The sequence below is a fragment of the Eublepharis macularius genome, chromosome 6 (assembly GCF_028583425.1).
Source record: "Eublepharis macularius isolate TG4126 chromosome 6, MPM_Emac_v1.0, whole genome shotgun sequence".
Lineage (NCBI taxonomy): Eukaryota > Metazoa > Chordata > Lepidosauria > Squamata > Eublepharidae > Eublepharis > Eublepharis macularius.
The window spans coordinates 137059884-137077632 of record NC_072795.1 but is presented as its reverse complement, the minus strand read 5'-3'; the positions used below and the strand labels follow the sequence as shown (position 1 = coordinate 137077632).

At 44.4% G+C, this 17749-nt stretch overlaps 1 protein-coding gene across 1 annotated transcript in view; it reads left to right on the top strand.

Annotated features, from left to right (window-relative positions):
* Positions 1–2007: 2007 nt before the first annotated feature.
* LOC129332385 (rap1 GTPase-GDP dissociation stimulator 1-like) overlaps positions 2008–17749 on the top strand; it is a 52127-nt gene continuing 36385 nt past the window's right edge. The window contains exons 1-5 of the mRNA XM_054983470.1: positions 2008–2107; positions 8420–8542; positions 11437–11562; positions 13695–13823; positions 16520–16645. Coding sequence (XP_054839445.1) covers positions 11442–11562; positions 13695–13823; positions 16520–16645 — 376 coding nt within the window. The 5' untranslated portion in view covers positions 2008–2107; positions 8420–8542; positions 11437–11441. The remainder of the gene's footprint in view (positions 2108–8419; positions 8543–11436; positions 11563–13694; positions 13824–16519; positions 16646–17749) is intronic.

Genomic DNA, 17749 nt, shown 5'->3' with positions numbered 1-17749 from the left:
TGCATTCTGTACTAGCTGAACCTTCTGGACAGTCTTCGACGGCAAACACACATCTAACTCTTGGCAGTAGTCTATCCTTGCCATGAACTCTTGAAGCCTCATATCCACAGCTTTCCTTCCTTCCTTCCACACCCACATCACCTCATTCCTTGACAGCACGGGCTATTACATAGTAGAGCAACAACAAACACCCAACTTCCTTTAATGTAATGGTTTGTATTTAACAACATTGAAAACTTCACCGCAGACAGCTTGGCTTGAAAGGAAAAATATAACAATACTTAACAAAAAATGTTGCTTTTCCATCCAGGCACAGAATTGTCCCTGGCCTGAATTTGAAGAGTGTTGTGTAGCTCCAGCACTCCCACAAGTTACCATCAAGCAAGTGCAGCCATTTTCCTCCTGCTGTCACACAAAACTTGCTTGCACTCATGTCTTTTGTGTTAGCTTCTTAAACAGGCAGAACTCAACAGGGGCATTCTTGGTCCATGGACAAACTAGGGGTTGGATCCAACCAGCTTTTTCACTGGTGAAAAAGAGAGGAGGGAGTCTTTTTTGGCCACCAAAAACGTAACACTGGGTGAGGATCATGGGGACTACCTGGCCCAGAGCCATGAGAAACAGAAGAGGTAATAAGGAAAGGAATTAGGCAAAACAGAGTGGAAAATTATCTAGATCTCAACCTATATCCAGTTCAGACACTTATCCAGGAGACAATATCCCTGATGTATGAAGCTGGTTTACATTGAGTCGGACCATTAGGCTGTCTAACTTGAAATGACCTCTTCTTACCAGCAATAGCTTTTAGAGGGTCTTATGCAGAGAAAGCTCTTTGCCAGCACTGACCATATTAGGTCCTTTACTCTGCATATACAGCAAATGACCAAGCCATGGCCCCTCGCCCATACATAGGGCAGTCATCTATCTGGGCTAGCTTTGCCATTTGTCCACTGTTGGCAAACAAACTCCCACATTCCCATCCTGTGGGTGCTCAGTTGAACAGTGGGAAGAAATGGAGGGTGGGCAACAGTGGAGCGTAGACACCACTTCAAGCTAGAATCTGAAAGTTATGTTGATGAGGCTCTAGGAATCTTCCCAAACGCTGTGGGTTTTACCATTGACATTTAGCAAAATCCTAGAGTGTTGGTGACATCATACTGGCACTTCGCCAACATCCTTTCCCCCATATCCCACCTCTAAAAGTTTCCATTCCAGGTATGGACCTAGCAACCTCATATGGGCACTGCGTAGCCTTTGCCCTGCTTTGTTTCATTAAGATTTAGACCATGCAAGTGGTGAAACAGCAGGTTCTCAATAACCCCCTTTCCTCAAGCACATAAAGAAATGTTCAAGCAGGCACACAATGAAAGAATCCAAGTTAAGAAGGGTTTCTGAGAATCATGTACAGGTGGAGCTCTCAATGCATGCATTAAGAGAAGTATTTGAAGTACTTCTATATTTCAGGAGCATAACTTATGCAACCTGGTTATATCTGAACAATAAGAATATCAGTTTATTTATTTAGCATGGCAGGAAAAACTGAATTTGAAAAAAATGCTGCAGCCATGCATGATGTCCGTCTGTTCTATTCAGGACTGTGATGTTTAGTAACTGGTGGGTTGGATGCTTCTAGGAAGGGGAAAGAACTTGTGATTAATTTTCATAAGCAGTAGGCAGTTTATGGGAATATGTTATTCCACTGGGTGCATCTTTGAAGAAATGTCTAATCTTTCTTTCAAGTAGGCCAGTTTTGTAAGTACACATTGTTATGCTCAGCCTCTGAGAGATACAATATCTGCTTTGCATAAAGACGTTCCTAGGTTCACTCCCAGACATCTCCAGTTTAAAAAGGTTCAGGTAACGAGTGATATAAATACTTAAGACCATGGAGATCCACTGCCAATTGAAATAGACATCAATAACTTTTAAAGACCAGTGCTTTACTCAGTATCAGGACGCTTCATGAGTGTGCATGCATATATTTACCTTTTGACAGAGTGTCTCAGTCTACACCTGGAACGACTCAGATTTGGTGGTGAGGACATTGAAGGTCAAGATGAGATTCTCGAAAGTCTCGATGGAGTTCTGCAAGCTCTGGCTGAAGACAGTTAAGTATTGGTGATGATTGATAGGTTTATTGTAGCCAGAGGCCATAACATTCCCACATATGCACCAACATGAAACAGCGTACCACAGCAAAAGTTTAATACATATTACATAAGAGAATAAAATTTAAAAGTGTAAAACTAAGATGGGAAAAGAGATTTAAAAAACCCATGAAATGACATGGAATTACAATTTAGCTAAAAATTTTACAGGTACTAATTTCTTCCTTATATTTATAGATAAAAAGATAAAAATAGCTATTTTAAGAGTACCAAGAGGGAAAACATCAGCCAATAGACATTTAATACATTCCTCATCTGAGCCAGAAAAATGTGCAAACAAGTGATTCAGCAGTTTATTACGAATGGGCCCATGAGAAAGGACAACATAAAAAGTAGTATACTATGCCTTCCACCTTATTAAGACGGCAAGGTCAGAGACGCTGTTCCACAGGTAATTTTTGATATCTGCCCTGTCAGTACTCGGATGGCATAGTTTGAAAGCGAGGACTAGTGAATGTCTTTCTTAAGGGAACATTAGAAATGTCAGCTAAATAGCAAGAGAACTTGTTTTTCTTGATCCAGGGAGATTACTGATACCTTGTTTCAACTGGTTCAGTTAGAACTAGGGTTGCCAGGTCTTCTTACTCTCTTGGTGGGAAGCGGGGCCTGGCACTTACCTGTATCATCTTCTCTCTCACACACAAAGCATCGTGCGCTCCCGGCGTGGTGCAGTGACGTCACTTCGGGGAGTTATGTCATCGTGCAGGTCCCAGAAGTGCTCCCAGGCTTTGTGCTGAGCCAATTTGGGCTGTCAAACGGGCCGAGTTGACCTGGCGCAAAGCCTGGGAATGGTCCTGGGGCCTACGTGATGCTGTCATTCCTGGGAGTAAAATAGTAAAAGAGTCCAATAGCACCTTTAAGACTAACCAACTTTATAGTAGCATAAGCTTTTGAGAATCACAGCTCTCTTTGTCAGATGCCTCTGGATCTATTCCTTGGAGTGACATCATCATGCCATGCTGGGAGCATGCCCCATGAGGCCCATTCCTGCACCTGTCAGTCCTTGGCAAGTAAATCCCCAAGTTTTCCACAGCAATCACACAGAGATCTATCAGGTTCAAGGTGCTCAGACAGTAGAATTGGCAGAAGTGACGTATTGAGGAAAAGCCTGGTTAGTTATAGGTTAAGGTCCCACCCCCAGGTTAGTAGCCCGTTTGAATTCTGGCACGAACGCCAGAGATAAAAAGTATTAGAGTTTAGACTACGATGAGCAACAATAGCAAATTGGGAATGAAATCATCCTTGTTCTCAGGGAAGATACATTTCAGACTGGCTGCATCTGGTCTCAAGGCCATGAGCTGCAGAAATGAAAGTGTTTAGCTTCAGAGCAGAGATAACACAGTGAACTTCTAAATAACAGGCATTGAGTGGTACACAGAACTCTGCATCGTGTCAGAGAACCAATAGGTTACATAGAACATACTCATGGCATGTACTGCAGGCAGGCATACATGACAGCGCCTTTCCCCCCACCAGCCATGTGAGTGGGGGGGGGGAAGGAGGCTGGGAGAGGATGATCCCCCACCCTCAGCAGGGGAATGGCAACCCTAGTTGGAGCCCTTATCAGCCTCCTCAAATCCATCAAAAATTGCTTTGCAGTAGCATCTCTTAACCATCTCTATAAAATATGGATATGAGTCCAACAACGCCTTAGAGACCTACAAGATTTTCAGATATAAGCTTTCGAGAATCAAAAGTGAAGCCTGTGAGGCCTAGTCAAGCCCCAGCTGAACTAAGTTTGAATCCCAAAACACAGACCAACATGGTATCTGAATCTAAGACTCTTATTTTTCAAAGGAATTATTCTATCCTACTTCGGTGGTATATTTCGTTACATTTAGAAGTGCTGGCATAAAAAAGTATGATTTCCCAAAACGCATTATGCAAACTCTAGACTATATAGTAGAGTCCAGTAGCACCTTTAAGCCTAACCAACTTTATTGTAGCATAAGCTTTTGAGAACCACAGCTCTCTTCATCAGATGCATCGTCAGCTTTTGAGAACCACAGTTCTCTTCATCAGATGCATTGTCAGCTTTCAAGAACCATAGCTCTCTTCATCAGATGCATCTGATGAAGAGAGCTGTGGTTCTCAAAAGCTGATGATGTATCTGATGAAGAGAGCTGTGGCTCTCGAAAGCTTATGCTACAATAAAGTTGGTTAGGCTTAAAGGTGCTACTGGACTCTTTACTATTTTGTCACTACAGACTAACACGGCTAACTCCTCTGGATCTAGACTATATGAAAACCTAATTAGATGTTATAATACATAAGCAGCAGCCACTACTGTCCCGCCTTGCTCATGTTGCCCAACTTTACCCATATCCAGAAATCCCTACACTTACATGGAAGAGTGGCAGAAAAACTCACGGCACAGTGAACATTCAGAAAGGGTGTGGCCTATGCCAGGTTTGATAGGCAGAAAACTCCACACACGGTCCCAGTTTTCACTCTTATCTGAGTATTTAATGGAACATCTAATTTGGTCTCAAATCACTTGTGTAGAGAGACTTGGAAGTGATGCTGTGAGGATTCTGCCAGTGATCTGAAGGACCTTTTTCATTTAATTTCATTTTATTTCTCTTAAATATATTCAGGCTCCAATCAGCTCTATGGTTCTAATTAAGAACAAGTATTGGTTTCTTAGCAACAACAGCTACAAGTGGTGAATTTGGGGGACACTTTTAATTCACAGAGGGCAATAGTGAGGCCTGTGGGGCCTGGTCAGTACATAGGTTTTGCCAGGTCCAGGTTGGGAAATTCCTGGAGATTTGGGGGGAGGATCTTGGAGAGGGCGGGGTTTGGGGAAGGGAGGAGCCTCAGTGGGGTATAATGCCATAGAGTTCACTCTTCATAGCAGCCATTTTCTCCAAGGGAACTGATCTCTGTTGGCTGGAGATCAGTTGTAATTCCGGGAGATCTCCAGATACCACCTGAGGGTGGTGACCCTATCAGTACACCAGGTGAACCAAGTCTGAATCCCAAAACACACACAAAGGTTTCTTAGCAGACAAAATGATGTATTACTTTTGTATCTGACTCTCCAAGGAGTGCCCACAAGGTGGTATTCCCTCCCCACATTTTATTCCCACAACAGGCTTCTGAGAGAGATCCGGCTGAGAAAAAATGGCTGTCCCAAAGTCATCCAGCGAGTTTCATGAATCAGTTGGGATTTGAACTTGAGTCTCCCAGAATCTAGCCCCACCTTCTAACCACTATGCAACACTGTCTCTTTGATGTGAGAGTTTCCCAAAGGTTGGAAGTTTGAAAACCAGTAGCAACACTGGCCCTCTGGTCAGCCATCTTGAGAAGATACAAAAAGATTCAGTTATCCCCAGCTCATCTCTGCCTCTAATTAACCCCTTTATTAAACCTATCTGAGAGCTAGAACAATGAATACCTTTTGAGATGCAAATTATCCACTGATGCCCTGCCCTTATTTTGCTCCCTGGAAGACAGCCAAATCCAGTCAGGCACCTTAGTAGGTAGTTAGTAGGGAGGCTTTGCTGAAAAAGTTCAATTACTCATTATTAACTGCTGTTCTGCTTATGCATCATTGAGATGGCAGCAGGTTATTTCACCTGCCAGCTGGCAGCAAACAGCTGTCACCTGCTCTCCAGAGCAGGGAGGCCTTGGTGTGGTTGCCATGGGAACAGAACCTGTGCTGGAAGTTAGAGTGTGCCAGGCATAGCACACAAGCAACTTGTAGGTAAGAAAGCCTCCCTCATGGAGGTTGGTCTATTACTATGTCACTGCCATTAAAAATAGGGATGCCAGGTTCCTCTACCCTCCCAGTGGGAGGGGGGATCTGGCGCTTACCTGTTCAGCATTTCTGGGTGCTCTTTGCGTGCATAGTGCATGCACACTGCCACGCCGACAAGAAGACATCACTTCCAGGAAGTTACATCATTGCACAGGCATGAGAATGTGCACAAGATTCTCAATAGGCTGACTTGGGCCCCAAATGTGCCTGATTTGGCCCATTTGGGGCCAAAATCGACCTGCTGAGAAGCACAGGCACGCTCTCAGAGGTGGCACGATGACATCACTCCTGGAGTATTATATATTGAGATTAACAGTTCTTTATTATAGTAAACATCTTTATTGAAAGCTGGAAGCAGACAGACAGCAGACAGGCTCAACAGTAACTAATTTATACTTACAGAAACTACACCCACTTTTAACAACAACCAATACAAGGGAAATGGCTAGAATCCTTTATTTGCATGAACTATATACAAAGTAACTACTTGCAGCACAGTGATTGGACTATAAGGCAACAGTTATGATTGGCCGTTACCGGCACAACAGACCAATAGTCTGTAGGCCTCCGGAGCCTTCGTTCCTACTCGAGCAATACATAACAGTGACGTTGCGCCACCCCAGGAGCCCAGACGAGCCTGATCTCATCAGATCTCAGAAGCTGAAGCAGGTCTGGCATTGGTTAGTAATTGGATGGGAGATCTCCAAAGAAGACCAGGGTTGCTATGAAGAGGAAGGCCATGGCAAACCACCTCTTTTAGTTTCTTGCCTTGAAAACCCCAGCAGTGGTCACCATAAGTCAGTTCTCTTTGAGAATCACAGAGAACTGTGATTCTCGAAAGCTTATGCTACAGTAAAGTTGGTTAGTCCAGTGGCATCTTAAAGACTGCAAAAATTTATAGCAACGTACATTTTTGAGAGTCTGAGCTCACTTCATTAGATGTGTTGTACACCCATTGGACCTAGTTTTATTTACAATGGGATGGGGGTGTTACACAGAGATGCGAATAGGTCCTACAGGAATCCGGTTTTCCTGTCAAGTGTGTCTGTGTGGGGGGGAGTTATATTGTCTTGAATTTGTTCATGAACTCTAATTCAGCTCTTTAGGATGGGATCCTATCTGTGAAGTTCTTTTGAAAGAGAACAGTTGCTTTATGATCTGTAGCAGTGGCTATCTTGGATATCTTGGATTCCTAAGTCACTTCAGGTGTTAGCGTCTCACATATCTCACCTTCAAAAGGCTAATTTGTTCCACTCTTTCACTTCATCCTGCAATAGATTTGATACGTATTCTTGTTTTATACATACATCCTCTCTCGCCATATATGAAATCAAACCCAATGGATCTGAAGAAGTGAGTTCTGACTCAAGAAAGCGTATGCCAAAAGAAATTATGTTCATCTTTACAGTTCCACTGCATTCCTATGTAATTATGCATCAGGAGGTAATGGCTGTAGTTGGCTGCAGATAACGGGTGATTTTCAGAGGTTTGAATTCTTTGTAAATATACAGGAGGTACCTATTCTCCAAAGCTTGACTCTACTAAATTGCAATGGCAGGAACTAGGTCAGGCAGCCCAAGAAAAGAGGGAGTCCCGGTTCTGACTTGTTCCCTTCGGTATAGGCAGACCCCCCCCCCTTTATTGGAGGTTCCGATCTCAGTAAAAGACTGGCATGCTCCCTATAGCCAAGTATTTAGCCCCCTCCCCCTATTCGGGAGAATGAGGCAGTGGGGCAGACCAGCCTCCATTGGGCATACAGCCCAAATTTGTAGGCTCTCTTTCCAGATCAGGGTCCCTGCACTTTATCAGGTCCCTGTACAAGCGTATCTCTTGTACGTAAAGCCAATCTGCACATGGAACTGATTGATTCTGCGAATTGAATCTACACAGAATGATCTCTAGACCCTCCTTAAAGCTGCTGCCATTTTAAGGTGGCATTTGTGGGAATGGGTTTTTCCCTGGGCTGTGGCTGCCCTGCAGCTCATTTATATATACTTTACATGTGTTTATATACATTCCTATTTGTCCTCCTTTTTATACCCATATCTAGTGTTTAAACAGTTTACTGTTAGGCTTGCTGATTGAAAAATGCAGCAAGGAAAAAATTAGCTCTCTTGAAAAGCAAAAGAGAAGGGGATGAGGAAGGGAGAAGAAAGGAGAAAGGAAGAAAGAGACAACCAAACAAGTGCACATCTCCTGGGAGCTTCTCTAATTGGATGTCAATTAGATTTGACGAGATAGCAGAAACTCCAGTGCAACAGGATGTTGCTAATGGCAACTGCTAACCACAAAGGCATACTATTCAGAAAACCCTATTTACCTGGGTCAAGATCTACTTTTCAGGTATCTGTCCCTGCTAAACCACTTGTCCCTGTTTTTCCTGTAGATCATTGTGAAAATGCAACCTAGCCCTAACAGTGCCTCAAGTTTCACATTTCTAACACTGTCCCCCAGCCCTTTAACCCACCCATGTTTCTTCTCATTGCAGAACACAGAACTTCCAGTCTCCTTGCAGAAGGGGAGATTTTGCCAGCTTTTGCCAGACTTCTGCAGGGCACTCCACTTTGTGCAGTGAAGGCAGCCCAGGTGCTTGCAGAGATAGCTAAAAATGGTATGTAGCGTGACATTTTTAAAAAGAAAACCAATTATTCAGGATTCCTGTAATATACTAATCTGTTCATTAACAGTGCAGCTGTGAAGCATACAGACCTGCTCGTTCTTCTTCAGAGATGGAAGACTCCTATTAAAAAGAAACCAAACTATTTCCTTTAAAAATAAAATCTAGTTATTTGCAGCATGTGGATCAGTTTCATGCAAAATGCTACAGAAATCTTTCTTTTTTCTTAGACCTGTTCTGAACAATGTTACTTTGCCATCAGAATAAGCAAGATCAAGCTCTGCAAAGGCTGAGCTTCTAGATCACACCCAAGCGCCAAGTTCATGTCCTCATGTAGGCTAAATTAACATGAGAGGCAGTACTGAATTCTGTTGTGAGCAAACCTCGTGGCTGGATTTGTGGCTTAACAGAGAGGGGGCTGTTGACCACTGGCAAAGAGTGGACAAAGGGAGAGATCAGGGGGCGGGGCCACCAGCCATGTGAACATTTTCAAGAGGTGCAGGAACTCCATTCCACCGCGTTCCAGCTGAAAAAAAGCCCTGTTTAGGATATATTGGACACCACAGTGCCTTTTAAATAAAAGATTAAGTACAGTGTCCAGTTGTCCAGCTTACTAGATGTGTCTCTTATGCATATGCTTTGGACATTTCCAGTTATTTGGCCCTTTGGGGAGGAAGTTATTACCCATATTAATTTTGTATTAGAATATTCTTTTTTTGAGGATATCTATGTCCTTTTAAACTATTTGCCTGTCTCATGAAACTTCACCGATGGTCAATGGAAATGGACCCTCTGTGCCCTTATAGTCACTAAAATACTACAGCACTGGAAAGACAAAAGCCCACTTCCTGTAACTCACTGGACTGAGGACCTTATAAACTGCAGGGCCTGTGAGAGCCGCTATGGGCACCCAGACAAAAATTCCATCTGCTCCTCCCCATATGAAGAAGCATGTGCTTTGTGCTGTCAAGTAGCAGCCAACTTAAACTTGGGCAGATCATGAGGGGGAGGCCAGAATGGGTTATATCAGGGCTTAGTTCTCGTGGCCTTCTTACATGCCCAGGGTAATGCTGATCGCCACCTTGGGGTCAGGTAGCAATTTTCCACAGGCTGGTTTGGCTAGGGATCCTGGAGGTGTTTTGCCATTTTCTGGGCATGGAGTGTGTGTGTGTGTGTGTGGGGGGGGGGGTTAGTTGTGAATTTCCTGCATTGTGCAGGGGGTTGGACTAGATGACCTTGGAGGTCCCTTCCAACCGTATGATTCTATGAACTCATAGTGCCCCCAACCATGGAGTGTTCAAGGCAAGAGATGAGCAGAAGGGGTTTGGCGCTGCCTTCCTCTATGGAGCAACCCCTCTCATCTAAAACAAATGTCATAAATAAACATATAACTCGGCTTTCTGTTGCTGAGAATGGAAAAATAATTGCAATAAGATATGTTGCCACCCCCTCCTCCCCCCATAAAACCAACAAACCAGAACAAAGCAGAACCAGGAAGCCTCTCCAGCAGAGTGCCTGGCCAGGACCCTCGAGGGCACCGTCCATTAAATATAGGCGAGGCACAAGTTACCAAGGAATAAGCCCCATTGAATAAAATGAGGCCTCAGTCTCTCAGAAAGTAGTAAACAGAAAAAATGCTTTAAAAATATTTCTACTTACCCAAGACCAAAAAAAAACCCCTCATAGCAATATAAAGATGCTTAAAGAGGGAAGAAAAATGGGGAGATGTGAAAAGATGGTTTTATCTTGCAGGGAGAGGTGGCAGGTGAACTCAGCCTCTATATACTGCTATCTTCCTAAACCTGCTGTAAATGCAGAAAGAGATTCTAGCCCCCCAGATGCTGAAATCCAGCTAGCTGCAGCTCCCTTCCCTTTTTCTCCTGCTGCTGCTGCCTCCATAAAGAATAAAAAAGAAAGTAGGAGCAGGGGCAAACCGGGAAATTGAAATTACTCTGGAAATAATTCCGTGTTTTATTTTACCAGTTAAAATAGACAATACTGAAATAGAAAGACCAATAGCTTGACTCAAGATAATGCAGGTTTGTGAGGACCATTGGGAAGATGGGGAGGGGGGTACAGTCACATTCCCTGTTGCAGTGTAGTGAGTCAGGGTATAAATAAATACAACATTGGCCGTTTCCATATACAGCCGGTCATTCCCACCCTTTGCCTACTTTTTGTGTGTTTTGCTGAGTCACTCTGAAAATGCAGCCTCCACAGGCACCCCCAAAAAGCGCTTACCTTGCAGTTTGGGAGGGGAGATTGGGCACTTGCCTCATAGTCGCCCACCTCCCTTTCAATTTTATTTTTTTTGCTCTGCACATGTACGGTAGCATGCTGAGAGCTTCAGGCGAGGTGTTGGGCTGTGATCAGACACTTCCTCAGAGCGCTTTAACCAGGGCTTTTTTTCAGCGGGAACGCGGTGGAACGGAGTTCCGGCACCTCTTGAAAATGGTCACATGGCTGGTGGCCCCGCCCCCTGAGCTCCAGACATGGAGGGCCACCTAAACTCTCCTCTGTCTGGAGATCAGGGGGCAGGGCCACCAGTCATGTGACCATTTTCTCCAAGGGCAACGCACTGAGTTCCACCACTTCTTTTTCCAGAAAAAAAGCCCTGGTTTTAACCATTCACGTGACCAAGAATGCATAAGAAGTGCTCCGTCAGCCCATGGCAAAAGAAAAAAAACAGGGAAAGTTTATGATGATTGTAAGCTAGGATTGCGATCTGAACGCGCTCAAAATTTTGAACACTTGCCCTAGTTTGAGTGGCTTGACTTTCAAAGGAGCCCTAAGAGCTACATTCCTGGATTTCTAAAATGCTAATTTTAATTAAAATTCTAAAAATCAGAATGACAGATGGATGTTACCTCTCTTTTTTATCTGGGAAGAGGAAATGAAGGTCCCCTGTATTGATGCTGGTTTGGTTCCCGTCTTGGTACCCCTTTTGGACAGCACCGATCAAGAGATGCTGCTTCATGTCGGCCGGGCCATTGGCCGTATTTGCTACGATAACAGTAAGTAGCCATCGTTAAGTGAGGAGTTTTTTGGATAGAAATTTTATTTAAAAGAAAATATATGAAAATAGAAGGTGCATAGTAAAAGATTATACAAACAATACATTTGAAATTGAGTTGAGACTTATACAAAATTATGTAAACAATACATTTGGAATTAGTTTAAGACTTATACAATTAGATGAACTAATATAAAAATACATTCAGAATTGGTCATAACTAAATATTATTGTATAATGGCTCTCCTTCCCCCTCCTTGGTTACTTATACTTACACAAACTATAATATTAGCTTTTTGATTGGTAATTTCCCTGTGCTTATCTTCTTATCTTTATATTACATTCCCTTATTTAAAAATCCATTAAGTGTTGAACGCATGAGCCAGTGGGACAAGCAGGTGCAGCTGATGCTTTGAAATTAGAGTTTGGAAGTGTCAACGAAGCTTTTTCACTGAAGGAGCCGTTCTTCGGATTCACTGTTCGGATCCGTAGAACCTTCTATTTTCTTGTGGCCATTTTACTTTTCTTGCCTTGTTTTGGTTAAAAGTGTGAGGCACAGTCCCTTGACAACCATGATTTGCATGGCTGTGTGTTTAATCAATCACGAAGATTCATAAATGCCAGACAACTTCCCTGCCTTTCAAGCACTTCTACTGGATGGGCTTCTCCTGTCTGGGCTCTACCCCTTGTCCTGCTACCCTTCTTTCAGTCTCTTCTACTGTGCAACAAAACCAGAGTTTTGCTTCCTCTGGAAGGGAAGGATACGGGATCTAAAGAAGCCAAGATTGAAACTTTCTTCACTGTTGTTAAAGAGAAAGAAGCATTCTCTAGGCTAAAACCTTAGCCTCTGTTGTGTGTGACGTTTCCTAAATCCCCACAAGAATGCCACCTGTGTCCCTTGCCAAATGAAAGAAGATTGCAGATGACATCACCCAAAGAATATGAGATCGTTTAATGCATACTGATATTTCCTGTTTCTCTGCTGTTGAATGATACATGGAGCAGGATGGAGCCATACGCTGAGCCATATGCGGACTGGGACCAGCGTATCTGCAGGACCGCCTCTCCCCATATGACGCTCCAATTGGGAGAGAAACAGCGATTGGTGGTCCCTGGCCCTAGGGAGGCCCGCCTGGCCTCAACCAGAAGCAGGGCTTTTTCAGTCCTGGCTCCAGCCTGGTGGAACTCTCTGTCTGTTGAGGCCAGGGCCTGGCAGGACTTGTTATCGTTTCGTCAGGCCTGCAAGACAAAGATGTTCCGGCAGGCATATGGCTGAGGATGAGTTAAAGATCTGAATCCTCCCTATCAGGGCTGTCCACCATCTTGCTTTTTAAGTAGCGCCAGGGCTTTTTTTGTGGGAAAAGAGGTGGTGGAACTCAGTGGGTTGCCCTCTGAGAAAATGGTCACATGGCTGGTGGCCCCGCCCCCTGGTCTCCAGACAGAGGGGAGTTTAGCTCGCCCTCTGTCTGGAGATTAGGGGGTGGGGTCACCGGCCATGTGACCATTTTCAAGAGGTTCCAGAACTCCGTTCCACCGCGTTCCGGCTGAAAAAAAGCCCTGAGTAGCACATATCGACTGCTGCTATCTGGTTACTATATTGTTAGTATGTTGTATTATTGAATGTTTTTAAAATGTTTTTACTGTTTTATACCATATACATTATGTTTAATGCATTTTAATTTGTTGTATTCCACCATGAACCCGCTTGCAGGGAGGGTGGAATAAAAATCTAAGGTAAATAAACAAATAAAATATGCACTGTTTCACATAATCAGACAATAAGCCTTGGATATCAGGGGGGGAACTGCAACATGTAAATGAAGCTCATAGTCAAACTTGTCTTGGAGAGAGCTTCAGGGCATGCTTGTTTGGCCATCATAACACAATGCACATACTGGAGAAGGCAAGTCTGCAGTTTAACATCCTTCCCTATATAGGGCAATCATTCTTCACTCCATACCCCACTACTTACTTTTAGCATCATTACAGTGCAGTCCGATGGAGAGTTACTCCAGACGAAGCCCGGTGGGCTGAGTAGTTATGCCCAGAATTGCACTTTTAGTTTGGTTCATGCTCACTTGGATGTCTGACAGGTCATTCCTAGATCCTCATTTCTGCATTTACCTTTTGCAGATGATCTTCAAGAACAGCTGGTGGGGGCAGGAGTGATAACATCAGTGGTCAGAATATTGTCAGACTATCCAGATAACGAACCCCTTGTCCGCGTCAACATGCTCGCCTTGTCCAACCTGGCAGATCTAGGTGAATACAAAACTGCCTTACATAGCAGTCTGCTTTTCCTTGCAGTTGTATTGTGCTTATGTTTGATCTGAAAGAGACTTATCTTTAAGTATATTCCCTAAGAACATCTCGTTAAAAATAACAGCATCTTTTGTGGTTTAGGAAAAATATTGTCAATACCATTGTCAATGCATTGACATACCCTGGATTAGCTCACCCCCATCACCAGTACACAGAAAGTACCAGTACACCAGATGGAAGAACGGCCTGTGCATGAATCCAAAGGCTAGGGTTCTGTTGCACATGCCCCCATCTCCCCAAGCAGTGAGGTGCCAGAGGTAGCCCTTACCTGGCTTGGTCCGTTTTGAAGGAGAGACCACTGAACACTTGTGACATTTTAAAAAGTATTTTTTGTATTTTCAAATATACAGGTAGAGCACCCAGGAGGCAAGAGGCACTCCCAAAGGGCATCATATTACAACAACTGCACATATACCACTCTTCTAGACAGATTAGTGCCCCACCCAGAGCAGTGAACAAGTCAGAGCCAAGCTACAAGTGACGCCTGACACAGGTTGGACACTTGTCTGCTTCCCTCAAGTTTTGATGGGAAATGTAGGCGTCCTGGTTTTACAGCTTGGCTCTCCATTACAGCTGCAAGACCAGGATGCCTACATTTCCCATCAAAACTTGAGGGAAGCTGACAAGTGTCCAATCTGTGTCAGGCGTCACTTGTAGCTTGGCTCTTAGTGTTATTATTATCCCCACAATACAGCCGGGGAGCTGGGCCTGAGAGGAGGGGATTACCCAAGGCCACATACTGAGCTCATGGCAGTAGTGGGTTTCGAACCAGTAGAGTGCTGATTCACAACCCAACTAGTTAACCCCTATGGTGTAGCAGTTCTGCTACTGTATCACCTACCTCAATATCAGATTCATAGAGAGAAAGAGATTTTGCCCTCTCAACTCGCAGCTTGTTGGTCTGTTTCTCTCTAGCCACTTGCACAAGGGTTGTTTGCCCCAATTTGTATGGTATTGGGAAGTATTCCCTCCCTTCCCCCAGTTTACCACAACATCATTCCAGTAGCCCCAAAATGGTGTTCTGGCACCTCTAAAAATACCCACATCACATGGGTATTTTTAAAATGCCCCAGCCATTTTGGACCCGTTTGGGCCCAGATCGGGCCTGAAACGGCTAGGACCGGGCTGCTGCCAGGAGTGGGAGGGTTCCCCCACCTGGCAGCATCCTGTTCCAGGCTGTTTCAGGCCCAATCTGGGCTGTTTAGGGCCCATTTGGGCCATCTTGGTCCCATTTTGGGCCCGTAGGCCAGGATCGGGTGTGATCCTGGTCATTTTGGGCCCCTTTTGGCTTTTTTGAGCCCACTTCAGCCCCCAAATGGCCAGGATCTGGCCTGAAACAGCCAAGATCGGGCCTGGCAGAGGCCCGATCTTGGCCATTTTGGGCACCCTTTGGCCATTTGGGGCCCAATTCGGGTCTGAAACAGCCAGGATTGGGCCTGAAATGTCCATGATCAGGCCCCAAATGGCCATGATTGGGTCACTGCCTGGGGGGGAGTGCGCTCCCACGTGGCAGCAGCCTGTTCCATGCTGATTTGGGCCCGATCTGGGCCATTTCAGGCCCATTTTGGCCCAATACAGCCCGGATCTGGCTGCTGCCAGGTGAGGGAGTGCATCCCCGTGCCACAGTGGCCCATTCAGGGCCGATTCAGGCCCAATCTGGGCCAAATTTAGCCTGATCTAGGAGCTCTCCAGGGGCAGCTACGGCCTGCGTGATGACATCATCACGCAGTCCCAGGAGCGCACATACACTGTGTACATGCACGCACATGTACTGACAGGGGCAGCCCCTCCTCCTGGGAGTTGCCCCAGGTGAGAGTTCCCCTACCTCTTTCCCCAGAAAAAAGCCCTGGATCGTACTCACAGCAAAGTCAGGGCAGCACTCATGGGAATGGAAAAGGTCCAATCACCTGAACATTTGGTGAAATTCGGTAAAAAAATGACTCCTCAGGCCACTGAATAAACCCAAATTAAGTTTCCCATAGGAAACAATGGCCAAATTTCCCCTAATTTGCTCTGTAATACCAAACCAAACTATGGAATCAATTCAGTATTCAGGGAATACTAAATGCTTTCTCCAGTTTGGTATTACTAAACCGAATTGACCAAATCTTTTTCCTATGCAGACTCCTAAGTCCTGCCTCGTATTTGGCCAGAGCCATTTCCTGACAAGTTCCGTTGAGGAGATCTACAATTGTTAAGCCACATTACCGTACTTTTGCTCTGGTTCCCTCCAGGCATACCACTTTAGTCTAAGCCCAGAACCATTTGCTGTTTCTAAGCTCCTTATGATACTCAGTTTGAACCATCTACTTGAACAAAAAAAAAAATGGATGCCAAGACTAAATAAAACTGATGGATGCTGTCTTGGCTTTTTTGGGGCAAATATTCCTAATAAGAAGCATGATAGATTGATCATATAATTTATTCTAAATTGTATTTGTACTCTTCCTCCAGCTCTGATGGTAGGGTTACGTTTCTCCTTCTCCTGGTGTAGGAATTTCATATCAGGCTGGAGGTCACAGCAGAATACAGAACCCTTTCAGGAGATAATCAAGGCTACCATTTCTCAGCTCAGATGCGCGGGGGATTTTCTTCATACACATGTAGTAATTCATACAAGTGCTATTTGTATGCAGATGTGGCTAAAGACGCCCTTAGCAAGACCAGGGCTGCCGAACAGCTGGTCCATCAACTGCGACGGGTGAACCATCACGAGAAGGTCGAGATCATTCTGGAGGTCCTTCAGACACTAGCAGAGAATGGTAAGAGCCTTGTTCACTTGGGTCTTCTTCTCATCACAGGGCTTTCCCATCAATTCTTGACCCATACTGCATCGATTTCTCTCCAGAGTTCTGCATGCATGGTCAAAATACCCTAATTCAGTCTCCAAACTGCTTCCCAGACTTTGTTGTGTTCTGCATGGAGAAAAACTGCCTCTGCCCTAGAATCCTCAGCTTTTCTGCTGCTCTTCTCCCTGCACGTGTCACATAAGCCGATTTATTATTTTTTTCCAGTGAACTTAAACAAGGCTTTTGTGAAGTGCAGAATGCTTTCTGCAGTGTGAGGCCTGGCCCTGCTTTTTGCCCTCCCCTTTATCCCCCCTGCACCTTGATTGGTTGCACAGATTTTTTTTTAAACAGCAACATTGCAAAGTTGGTGCCTAAAAAAAACAACCTTGCAACTGACAGGAAAAAAACTGAATGGGGGGGGGGATATTGCAATAGGGCTAACACAAAAATTCTGCAAACAGCCCCGAATCCCACTTGATATGTTAAAGTTTCCCTGTACTTTTTAATCCATTCTTTTTTGGCGTTTTTATTTTCTTTTTAAACAGCAACATTGCAATGTTGGTGCCTTAAAAAAAAAACAACTTTGTAAGTTTCCTCAGCTGATCAACTGACAAAACTAACCTGTCCTCAGCTGACCAACTGATAAAACTGAGGTTTTCCCCAGAAAGCTTGCTGCAGAAACAGGGCATTTTTTTCTAGTGCAGAAAAAACAGACACCAATTTGTTTCGACACCTTCAAGGGTGGAATTCCAGAGGCCTAAAAGCAGATCCAATCCTCATGGATCGAACATCCAGAAAACCTGGTGTAAGTATGCATACAGAAAACACTTTGACAAGGTAGCCAATGGCTAGTTGAAGAAGAAAGAGAAGTATTTAAAAATCTGTTCCTTACATATGTCCTTCAAGCAGACCTCTGTAGAGCTCCATCACTTGAGGAAGGAGAACAATTCTTGTTTCCTTTGTGACGTCACTGTTCATAGCATCAGCCAACCAGGTTAAACCTAGATCAACAGCCAGCAAACTAACCACAGGGATTTTCATTCTGGAAACTTGGAGACTGGAGTCCAAGTGATAAGT